The sequence below is a fragment of the Tympanuchus pallidicinctus genome, unplaced genomic scaffold (assembly GCF_026119805.1).
Source record: "Tympanuchus pallidicinctus isolate F22 unplaced genomic scaffold, pur_lepc_1.0 scaffold68, whole genome shotgun sequence".
NCBI classification, from domain to species: Eukaryota; Metazoa; Chordata; class Aves; order Galliformes; family Phasianidae; genus Tympanuchus; species Tympanuchus pallidicinctus.
The window spans coordinates 100,719-111,061 of NW_026294789.1; the positions used below are offsets into that span (position 1 = coordinate 100,719).

At 59.1% G+C, this 10,343-nt stretch overlaps 1 protein-coding gene and 1 long non-coding RNA gene across 2 annotated transcripts; one reads left to right on the forward strand and one right to left on the reverse strand.

The window, feature by feature from the left end:
* The first annotated feature begins 203 nt into the window (after positions 1–203).
* LOC128072068 (uncharacterized) lies at positions 204–788 on the forward strand. Its single transcript, XR_008202073.1, has 2 exons — positions 204–367; positions 546–788. It is a non-coding gene; the product is annotated as an uncharacterized LOC128072068 (long non-coding RNA).
* A 2,226-nt stretch (positions 789–3,014) lies between these two features.
* On the reverse strand, positions 3,015–9,180 carry LOC128072061 (coiled-coil domain-containing protein 81-like). Its single transcript, XM_052665466.1, has 11 exons — positions 7,769–9,180; positions 7,062–7,215; positions 6,563–6,819; positions 6,147–6,217; positions 5,685–5,764; positions 5,452–5,563; positions 4,972–5,092; positions 4,278–4,412; positions 3,837–3,979; positions 3,504–3,629; positions 3,015–3,400 (listed from the first exon to the last, which is right to left on the reverse strand). Exons 1-11 carry the CDS (start codon positions 8,018–8,020, stop codon positions 3,280–3,282), a joined length of 1,572 nt encoding a protein of 523 aa, XP_052521426.1. The 5' UTR covers positions 8,021–9,180; the 3' UTR covers positions 3,015–3,279.
* Between the last annotated feature and the right edge of the window lie 1,163 nt (positions 9,181–10,343).

Consider the following 10,343-nt stretch of genomic DNA (forward strand, 5'->3'; position numbering starts at 1 on the left):
AGGCGCTGTTGGCTTTTAAGAGTTTCCATTCCATCTCATCCAACCATGCTATGGTTAGGCAACACTGCTTTCCCTCCTTGCTTTAATCGCAGTGCAGCCCAGCGCAGCAATGACTGTGAAATGCTCTCGCAGTAGTCCAGGGTGTCAAAAAGATAGGAATGTTTGCCCAGAGTTAATAAGCTTAGCTTGCGAAAACACAAACCTGAGCTCATACGAGCAACATATCATAAATGGGAACCACCAGAAGGGGTCAAGAAAAGGATACGGAGGAAGACTACTTACTTCAACCCATACGACCACCGGGAGGCAGGAGAAGACCCCCTAGCAACAGCCGGATCATGCACAGACGAACGGTATAAAAGAGCAGGTATTGGCTCAAACCTTGTGACAGTTGATGGAACACAGAATTCCCTTGTGATAAATGTGTCTGCTCATTAACCAGGAGGTAGTAAATATTTCGAGACAAGAATAATCGGGATGTAGTAAATCTTTCATTAAATGTTGATACAACTGCCCAGGCAGTATTTTTTCTTTTTTGAAACTAGAAGCAAGGGGGTGTTACAGCATCAACAAAAGAATAGCTGAAGACCCCAGTAACAACAAATGAGACATGCGCAGAGTACCCTGGAAATACCACGGCAGTCATTTGGAACCACATAAAAGAACGGCCCCAATCTTCGGGTGGCGCGGCAGTTGGCAGGACAGAGATCCCCCTGTCGCCCAGCGCTGCATTGCCTCTTTGTTCTTTGCTCATTATAATTAATAAATTCAACAATTGACTCCTTAAATTTCTGGTCCATCATTTTATTATTTATAACACAGGGGCTCAGGCACTTGCTGTGATCCAGGGCTGCAAATGGTCTTTGTCTACTGAATTTCACCAGACCGCCTGTAGCAGGGAGCTGCCCATAGCTTTGCATCAGTCAGCTGGCTCTGAGGGTGCAGGCAAGGCTTTGGCTCAGATAGACCGGCACTCTTCTTTTCTGCCAGTACTTGGCTGACGGAGTTTGTGGCCGTTCTGTGGCACGGAATGCAATCAGCACGGAAGCATCGTTTGTCGTTGTGGATTTTGAGTAAGATTTCTCACCCTCTGCTCATGATGGGTAAGAGTTCAAGTGTCCAAAGAGAATAGTTGAGCCGAGAAGAAAAAACAGGGCGGGAAAGACAAAGGAACCGAGGCTGATCGGCGGGGCGGATCCGGGCGGTGGGGGCGCCGCCGACCCTCACGTCTCGCCACCGTCCGGCCGAGCCATCGGGTCCGGGCTCCCGGGAGTCGGGTGGTGGGAGGAGGACGGGTGCGAGCTGCGATAAACACCCGGCGCGTTCACAGGCGCACGCACAGCTCCAAGTTCTCCCTTAGAAGCTGGTGAGCTGCTGGCACGGGCTGCCCAGAGACGCTGTGCGCATCCCGCCCCTCCGAGTCCGTTCCGGGCTCCCGTGGCGCCCCGGCTTCGGAAGCGGCCGCTTCATCCGCGGGGAGCGGCGGCACGCAGGCTGCGCCGGCTGCCATCGGCCCGGGGCGACGGCGGCGGCCCGTCCCGGCCTCTCATTGGTCAGCGCCGGAGCCGCCCCGCCCCCGGCCTCCCCCTCATTGGTCAGCGCCGAAGCCCCCGGCTCTGTCTCTTCTCGCTCCCCTTCCCTTCAGCTCCCCGTCCCCTTCCGTTACCTTGCAGCGTCTCCCCCCGCTTTCCTTTCCTTTCCTTTCCTTTCCTTTCCTTTCCTTTCCTTTCCTTTCCTTTCCTTTCCTTTCCTTTCCTTTCCTTTCCTTTCCTTTCCTTTCCTTTCCTTTCCTTTCCTTTCCTTCCTTCCCTTCCCTTCCCTTCCCTTCCCTTCCCTTCCCTTCCCTTCCCTTCCCTTCCCTTCCCTTCCCTTCCCTTCCCTTCCCTTCCCTTCCCTTCCCTTCCCTTCCCTTCCCTTCCCTTCCCTTCCCTTCCCTTCCCTTCCCTTCCCTTCCCTTCCCTTCCCTTCCCTTCCCTTCCCTTCCCTTCCCCTTCCCCTTCCCCTTCCCTTCCCCTTCCCCTTCCCCTTCCCCTTCCCCTTCCCCTTCCCCTTCCCCTTCCCCTTCCCCTTCCCCTTCCCCTTCCCCTTCCCCTTCCCCTTCCCCTTCCCCTTCCCCTTCCCCTTCCCTCCCCTTCCCCTTCCCCTTCCCTTCCCCTTCCCCTTCCCCTTCCCCTTCCCCTTCCCCTTCCCCTTCCCCTTCCCCTTCCCCTTCCCCTTCCCTTCCCCTTCCCCTTCCCCTTCCCCTTCCCCTTCCCCTTCCCCTTCCCTTCCCTTCCCTTCCCTTCCCCTTCCCTTCCCTTCCCTTCCCTTCCCTTCCCTTCCCTTCCCTTCCCTTCCCCTCCCCACCCTTGGGGTGTTTCCCCCCGGTCCCCTTACGTTCCCTCGTGCTGTCCTCCCCCCTTTCCCTTCTCTTCCATTACACCATCTCCCCCCTGCCCCCTTCCCTTCCCTGGCACGAGAACCTTTCTCGTGTCACACGGGCTGAATTCAGCTCAACAGAGTCTGGGTGCTGGGCACAAGAGAATTCTGCCACAGCGTTTCTGTTTGTGTTGCCAGAAGGGAGTGATGGGGATACGAGGGGATGCACGACTTGTGCACAGGAAACGTGCACGGCTGGCAGAGATGGCTGCCGTCCTGGGCACCCGCTCTTGCAGAGCATGGTCCTGCCGGGCCTTGGCAGCGGCTCTCGTTGCCACCCAAACTGCTCTCTCAAAACACGGCTCCAGCTTCCTCACGTCAGTTGATGGCGACAGACACGACATCAGCAGACTGAGTGGAAATAAAGCCAATTCATTTTTATTGGGAATAGTGCATCCAAAACTGAGGTCCCCGGTACAAGAAAGACGCAGAGCTCTTGGATGAAGTGCAGAGGAGGGCCCCTATGGTGATCAGAGGCCTGGAGCACCTCTCCTGTCAAGAAAGGTGGAGAGAACCGGGCTTGTTTAGCTTGGTGAGGAGAAGGCTCCGGGGAGACCTCACTGCGGCCTTCCAGTTCTTGAAGGGAGGCTGTAGAGGGGGAACGGCCGTTGACGAGGCCGGATGGTGACAGGACAAGGGGGAATCGTTTTAAACTGTGAAAGGGGGGCAGAATTTGGTTAGATGTCAGCAGGCGTTCTTCACACGGAGGGTGGTGACGTGCTGGAACAGCTTGCCGAGAGCTGGGGGACGCCCCATCCCTGCGGGCATCCGAGGGCACGCTGGATGTGGCTCTGGGCAGCCCGGTCGCGGTGATCTTCGAGACCCTTTTCAACCCAGGCCGTTCTACGAGTCTTTGGTTTTCTACGATCTTCCATTCACAGGTGGAAATCTGGACGGCTTCCCAGCCCCCGTGTTGAGAGCTCCACCGCGGTCACCACCGATGGCTGCACCTTCCCCTCTGGAGCCGTGCGAGCATTCAGCCCTAGGGAGGCGAGAAGAGCACGGAGCGTTAGGGCTGCGCGCAGGCAAGTGGTGCAGGCCGGGCTGCAGCCCAGCTCTCGGGATCTGCTGCCTACGGAGCTCACCGGAGGAGGTGCCGCTTCTGCTCCAGCTTCTGCCGGTTTCTTTCCGCTGTGCCGGCAAAAGCCTCTTGCTGACGGAGGTGCGGCTCCAACCTTCGGAGCACCTGAGCCGCTCGTGGGGAAAGGAGGCTGCAACAGGAGGAGAAAGTCATCCCTCGGGCTCCGCTGAGCCGCCCCTGCCTCTGCCCTCACCCGGCCCCGCACCCCCTGCTGCCCCCCGGTGTCCCCAGCCTTGCACCCCACCAGCAGTTTTTGGCCCGGGCCGTTCCTGTCCCTGAGCTGCAGTCACAGCTGCCCGAGAGCCTCAGGCAGCCGGCAGAGCCCACACACACTCACTCAGCATGCAGTGTCAGCTTGGTTGCCGTCCCCATTATACTTCCCGGCAGCAGACCCTCATCCTTCCTCCATCTCCTTCGCACTTGCTGTCTCCTGGGCTGGGCTGGAGGATGCGGAACACGCACGCTCTCCCTGGCCAGCAGCTGCCAAAGAGGAGACGCTGTCAGCAAAGCGGCTGGGAGCACAGGGCTGTTCCCCAGAGGCCCTCTGCCAAGGGCCCTGCAGCAGGCCCCGGCAAGCAGGAGACTCAGCCCTGCTGGCCCATGGCTCCCGCTGCCCTTCCCTTCTCCCTGCGGGGCTGTGCCAAGCTCTCCTCCCGGGAGGAGCGGGCCAGCCCCTGCCATGCTGCACGGCGCCCGTCCCGCTCCCACCCCCTGCGCCCTGCTGAGCTCGCACCCTGGCTCAGTGGCTGTTGCCAGCAGGGTCGATCCTTGACGGTACCTGGGGCGGATGCTGGTCCTCCCCTGCGCTCCAGCCTTCCCATGCCGCCATTTCTGCCTGTGCTCGCTCTATTTGTTGTTGGTGCATGGGCCACGTGTGGTCTGCTTTCCACAGCGCAGACTCTTTGCGGAGCTCCTGCAGAGACACAGCAGCATACAGGATCAGCCTCTGCCCCTGGGGCCTTCCTTCAGCTCCCCGCTCCCGCTCCTCGCCTCTGCCGGCCTGTGAGCACTGCTTTGCCCCTGAAGGACCAGGGGCCCCAAAGGCAGGCCAGGATCCGCAACTCGTGGCAAACGTGGCTCCTCTCTCACGGCCCCTGCTCAAAATCAGAGTGCTGTGGCAGGTGGCAGGCCAGGAGGCAAGAAGAGACGGGGAAAGTGTGCAGCACCCTCCATCTACCAAAGAGGAGGTGAAGGAGCGGACAGAAATGTGAAACGGTGGCACCCGAAGGGCTGTGCTCCAGATCACTGCACACACAGAGGCTTTTGCTTCCCTCCCTGCGGAAGCACTCAAGGCCAGGCTGGTCGGGCTTAGAGCAACCCGGTCTGGAGACAGGTGTCCCTGCCTGCAGCAGGGGATTGGAACCAGGCGGTCTGAATGGCCCCTCCCTACCCAAACTTTCCTAGGATTCTACCATCCTATGATTGGTGCAGTCTCAAGCAGCACAGTCCCTGCAGCAAGGCAGAGCCGGTACCTGCAGCACTCTCTTAGACTCCTCGGTGGCAGGGAGTGCAGCGCTGGTCTGGGCAGCAGATGTTTCCTTCTGTCCCGCTTTCTTCGTCCCGCGGGAGCTGCCTGCACACGGCGGGAGCGCGCTGCAAACAGACACAAGAGGAGTCTGCAGGAGCCCGGGGCACCTCGATTTCCCCCGTGCTCCCACAGCCATCAAGATGGGCTCCGGTGCAGAGCGGAGAGACCCCTGAAGGGAGAAGAGCTTCTGCCATCGGTAGGGATCGGCACTCAGCTCTCCCAGGGACTGGGGCCAGGGTGGAACATGAAGCTGTGTGTCTGCCTCAGGCGATCGTGCTGCGCGCTTGCCGCCCCGGAGAGAACAGCCCCCCCAGGACACACGTGTGTCAGGAGCCTTTGTGGGTGCCGAGAGCTGGCAGCTCCGAAGGGGAGGCCGCTCCTACACGAGCGCACGCATCTCCTTCTTTTCGCCCAAGGCCCTCACCTGGCAGAAGGCTCCTTCGCCACATCTTGCTGCCTTGAGCTCGGCTTGCGCTGCAGCAGCATGGAGGGGGGAAGTGTCTTCCGCCTCTGCAGCAGACTGCAGGCAGAGACCCCTGGAACCAAGAGAGAAAGAAGTTCTTCAGAGCAGCCCCACGGGCACGGCACGTGAACCTGGATCCGGTCACCCGGCATGGGACAGGACACCCCTCCCTACAGCTGGGACCCGCTCCTCACCTTTACTCATCTTCCGCTCTATGGCAGCTTTTTCTTCTGCGGCGGCCTCTGCTCTGCTCTTTTCCACGGTGAGCTGAAACCTGGAAACAGAGAGTGACAATCCTTGAAGAAGGATGACCTCCTGCCCCACGCAGCTGGTTGGTGGTATTTATCCCTGTGCTCTGCAGAGCGTGGCACCCTTTTCCTTCCTGGCCATGCCAAACCAGCACACGTAGCCCAAATTCCTCTGCACGTGCAGTCCGTTCTCTCTGAGGAGAATCGAGACAGCTTGGACACCAGTAACAGAACCCTGATTCCCCAAAAAGCCAAAAGGCAGCAGTGGAGAACCAGGAGCCAGACTTTCCAGCATTTCTCCCTGACTGGAGGCTGAGCACGGAGACCCAGCAGGGCACGACCCAAAGGAGGAGGTGGAAGGAAGCCTGTCTGCTGGCCAGCTAAGTGCTGCAGAGGAAATGCACTCACCTCGGGAACACGCGGATGCCATGGGCAACGGTCTCTGGCCCGAAGTCAGCAGAATCGTCCGTCCAGAATCTCTGCAAAGGGACACAGACCTGCTGGAGGCTTGCCAAGGACATTTTTTCATGGCTCTTGTTGACAGGAAGCAAGCCTGGCTCCCATGCCAAGAGAAAGCAGCTCTCCACCAAAGCCTCCTCCGTGAACATCAGAGCTTTGTTCTGCTCTGAAGGAGCAGGATGGCAAAATAGCGAGGCCGCGCAAGAGCACTGCCAGGCTTTCTGCATGGGCAGAGATCCAGGAAATCTCTTTGCCAGTGGAGAAAGCCGTGGGGGCAAGTGTGGGGAAAGGCATTGGACTGGCCTGCCACGTCCAGGCTGGCTAGCGGTGATCCGACAGTGCACCTCACAACCTCCTCAACTTACGGTGTGGATCAGTGCGAGGACGGTGGCATTGCTCTCCAGCGTTTCAATGCAGCTGCAGAAGAACCTCATGAGGAGGAAGTCGTCTTGGCAGGTCATAACGCCGAGGTTCTTGAACACGAACAGGACGGGCTCCCTGCTCCTCAGGAGGTGACAGTACAGGAGCACGCTCTCCCGCACGCAGCGCAGCACCAAGTGCAGCGGGACGCCGCAGGCTCGCGAGAGCTGCCGGTAGTTGAGCGGCTCAATCTTGACATCGTCTGCAAGGAGAAGGCACATCCTCACTGCCACAGCCAGCCCATGCAGCATTCATAACCAAATCCCACAGAAAAGGTCCTTTGGAGAAACAGCTCTTGGGCTGCGGTTCCTCCTGGAGGAACTCGCGCTGCACCCCGAGCTTTGCAGACACTTCTCTGCTGCTCCCGGCCGTTTCCAAAGAGCAGGGAGAACACAGCTGGCCGGACGTGGGGCGGGAAGGGGAAGGTGGCTGCTGCCTTCTCACCAGGGATGATGTCGTTGGGAGACTGGAGTTCCTGCAGCCACAGCACCCCGATGTCCAGCTGGAAGACAGGCCTTAGAACGGAACGCGCCTCTTCTTTGCTGTGGAATTGCTCTCGGACCCCAGCAAAGACCCCGAGTCCCGGAATCAGGACTCCCTGCATAGGGAAAAGACAGAAAGGCTGACGAGCGTGTACTTTAGGGGGGGGGCAAAAGCCATGAACATCAGGAGCGTGGGGCCACTGCTCTCCGCCCTCCCCACTCCTGACGGACAGCGGGGTGAGATGGGGCTCTCTGGAAAGCTTTGGAAAAGTCTGTGCTCCCTGCAAGACAGTCACCTCCGCACAGTATTTCCCAACATCCCTCGGCTAGAGAAGAGCCTGGGCATGGACAGCACAGGGCTGAAGCCTGGGACTGATCCCAAGGATTATCTTCGGCACAGGGCCAGAAAAACCCCCCACCCATTTCTCCCTTTGTTCTCCCCATTCTGACTAGGGCAGAGCGAAGCCCCTGCGTGTGCCAAACATTTGCTCAGAGCAGCTCTGGCCTTGGCTTTCCCTCCCAGTTGGCCAACAAGCCGCTCTGGGCACCTGGCTTGGGCTCAGCGTGCTGCTCAGTGTGGTGCTCAGGGAGGGATTGCTCTGCGGGGCCCACACTCTCGGCAGGACTGAACCCCTCTCCAGGGCGAGGGTCACCAGCACACCAGCCCACCTTGCCCAGCTTCATCTGTTCCAAGATGTAGTCAGACACAGCGTCCCAGACCGCCACAATCTCTGCAAAGGAAAGAAAAGACAAGTCAGGCTCCAGGCCAGCCTCTTCACAGCTGCTTGGCAAGCTCCTCACACAGACAGCGATCGGTGCAGGTACACGCACACACCCCAGAAAAGCACCACCATGGCTACCGGAGCTGGGCTTTGCTCCGATTTCAGCCTTATTTGGAGCCCCAGGGGGAAACGGGGACATAGGAAGCCTCTGGGACACGGGATGCCTTTCCTCCCAGAGCTGCAACCTACGGAAACACCGTCTGCCAGGGAAACCTGGCCTCGGACTGCCCTATCACAGGGGACCGAGCATGCCTAAAGGAACTGGGGGCTCTGGGCAGCTCTGCTCTCGGGACCTGGCTGCCACGTGGTCCCCAGAGCCCAGCGGGATCCTTGGGCAGGGCTCTCGCAGCAGCCCCCAGCCACGTCCAGCCAAGCGCAGAGAGCAGGAGCTGCGGCTTTGGACAACCAGCAGCCCCGCGCGATGCCTTGGGAAGGGGGTCCGGACAGCCTTACCTTCAGCAGAGAGTTCCAGCAGCGTTAGGAACGAGTAGGCCAGCTTCGAGCTGACGCTCACAGTCCAGCAGCCTTCCATGTGGCTTGCCGACAGCCTCAGTTCAGAACTAAGGATGCCCTCCGCCAACAAGGCTCCTCAACCAACCAACAATTCTCTGCAAAGCGCCCCTGCTCCTCCACGCGTCAGCGAGGGTCACCCAGAGCAGCCTGGCTGCCCCAGAATCGACTCCTGGTCGCAGAAGGACAGAGCCCCTGAGCAGTGCTGCAGCAGCGCCCAGGCCCTGCAGGGAAGTGCCGGCCCTGCCGCTGCCCTGGGGAAGATCTGCTTGTGATGCAGCGCATGGCATTGTGACATCAGCCCGTGTCACCTGGAGCTCTGTTAGGCATTGTGACATCAGCCCGTGTCACCTGGAGCTCTGTTAGGTCACTGGCACGGAGAGGGCAGCTCCTCTTCCAGGAGCAGTTCCGCTCAGCTTACTGAATTACGGTACGCAGGAACGCAAGCCTAACTTTAATGGTTCTGTAAGAGCAACTGTTTCACATCTGTCTAATAAACAGAAACCTGTGCGTTCACAGGCACACGCACACCAGGTGAGGTTGAAATATCGACCATCGCTGTGCTTTACTCGGCAAACGGCACGAGAACCTGCCACGTGTCACACAGGCTGAGGCTGGTGAGCTGCTGGCACAGCTGCCCAGAGACGCTGTGCGCACCCCGTCCTGAGGGGTGTTCAGGTCCAGGCTGGATGGCACCCTGTGCAACCTGACCTGGAGCCTGATCTCGCTGTTGGCTGCAGCAGGGGGTTGGAACTGGGTGATCTGTGAGGCCTCGTGTGCTGAAAGGCAGCCACGTGGTCTCCCCACAGCCTTCTGCTCTCCGGGCTCAACGAGCCCCAGTCTCTCAGTCTCTCTCCAAAAGAGACGGTCCTGATGCTGGCCTTTCAAGTCCCGTTGCTGATGTCCAAGTTTCGTGCCCATCGCGTGCTGATGCTGTTGTGCCAATCCATGGGCTCAACAGGGAGAACAAAGACACCAATGTCTTTGGGACAGGCTTATTTTATTGCCTATGACAACATAACACGAGCAATAGTATTTACTAGCAGCGTCTGTAGCCAGGAGAGAAGCTTAACAGACAAGGCAATAAGCGAGGCAGTGGGCCTACTCATGGCCACGTGAGCTCAGCGATGGAGAAAGGTGCATCACCACCTGCCCCAGCACTTTGCCACCAGCCAGACCCGCAGCCACTGGGGAGCCCTGTTTGCAATCAGGATCTGTGGGGACATGGATTTGGGATGGGAATGGGGTGGGGGATGGGGACGAGGTGTGGAGGGATGGATACGAGATGGGTTTGAGATGGCTATGGGGTGGATACGATGGATATGGGATGGGATAAAGGTGTGGGATAAGGATATGGGATGGCTATGAGATGAGGCTGTAGTGGTTATGGGGCCATAGGGGCTCCTGGTGGGACATCTCCAGATCATCCTAGAGGCTCCTCAGAGCTCCTGAGCCCATCCTCGGAGTTTCCAGATCCTTCAAGGGATCCCCGGGAGCATCCTGGAGACCCCCTGGACATCAAGACCCCACTGGGACATCTTCAGACCCTTCAGGATGAACCCAAGGATCCCCCTGGACCCAGCTGGGAACACCCCCGCATGCCCCAAACCCCTCGAGGACATCTGCAGATTCTTCTGCATGACTCCAGGGGTGGATAGGGGAGGTTGCGGGAGGGAGAAAAGGGGCTAGCGAGGCTTCTAGAGGTGGAAAGAAAGTCTGGGGGTGGATAGGGGGTTGTGGGGAATCTACGGGGGGGAAAGGTGTGAGTGGGGCTTCTGTGAGGTGGAAAGAGGGTCTGGAGGTGGAGAAAGGGTGGAAGAGGGAAACTGGGGGATTGTGGTGGGCTAGAAGCCCTGTGATGTGGAAAGGGGACCTGGGGGTGGGGAGGAGATTGTGAGGGGGAAACAAGGAGAAAGAGGCTTCTGTGAGTGGAAAGGAGGGTTTGGGGGTGG

Coding starts and splice junctions, on each gene's coding strand:
- LOC128072061 (XM_052665466.1), bottom strand. CDS start 8,020: ATGTCCCCGTTTCCCCCTGGGGCTCCAAATAAGGCTGAAATCGGAGCA. Junction 7,216..7,768: donor AACAGATGAAGCTGGGCAAG/GTGGGCTGGTGT, acceptor TTCCCTATGCAG/GGAGTCCTGATTCCGGGACT. Junction 6,218..6,562: donor TCCTCGCACTGATCCACACC/GTAAGTTGAGGA, acceptor GTCCCTTTGCAG/AGATTCTGGACGGACGATTC.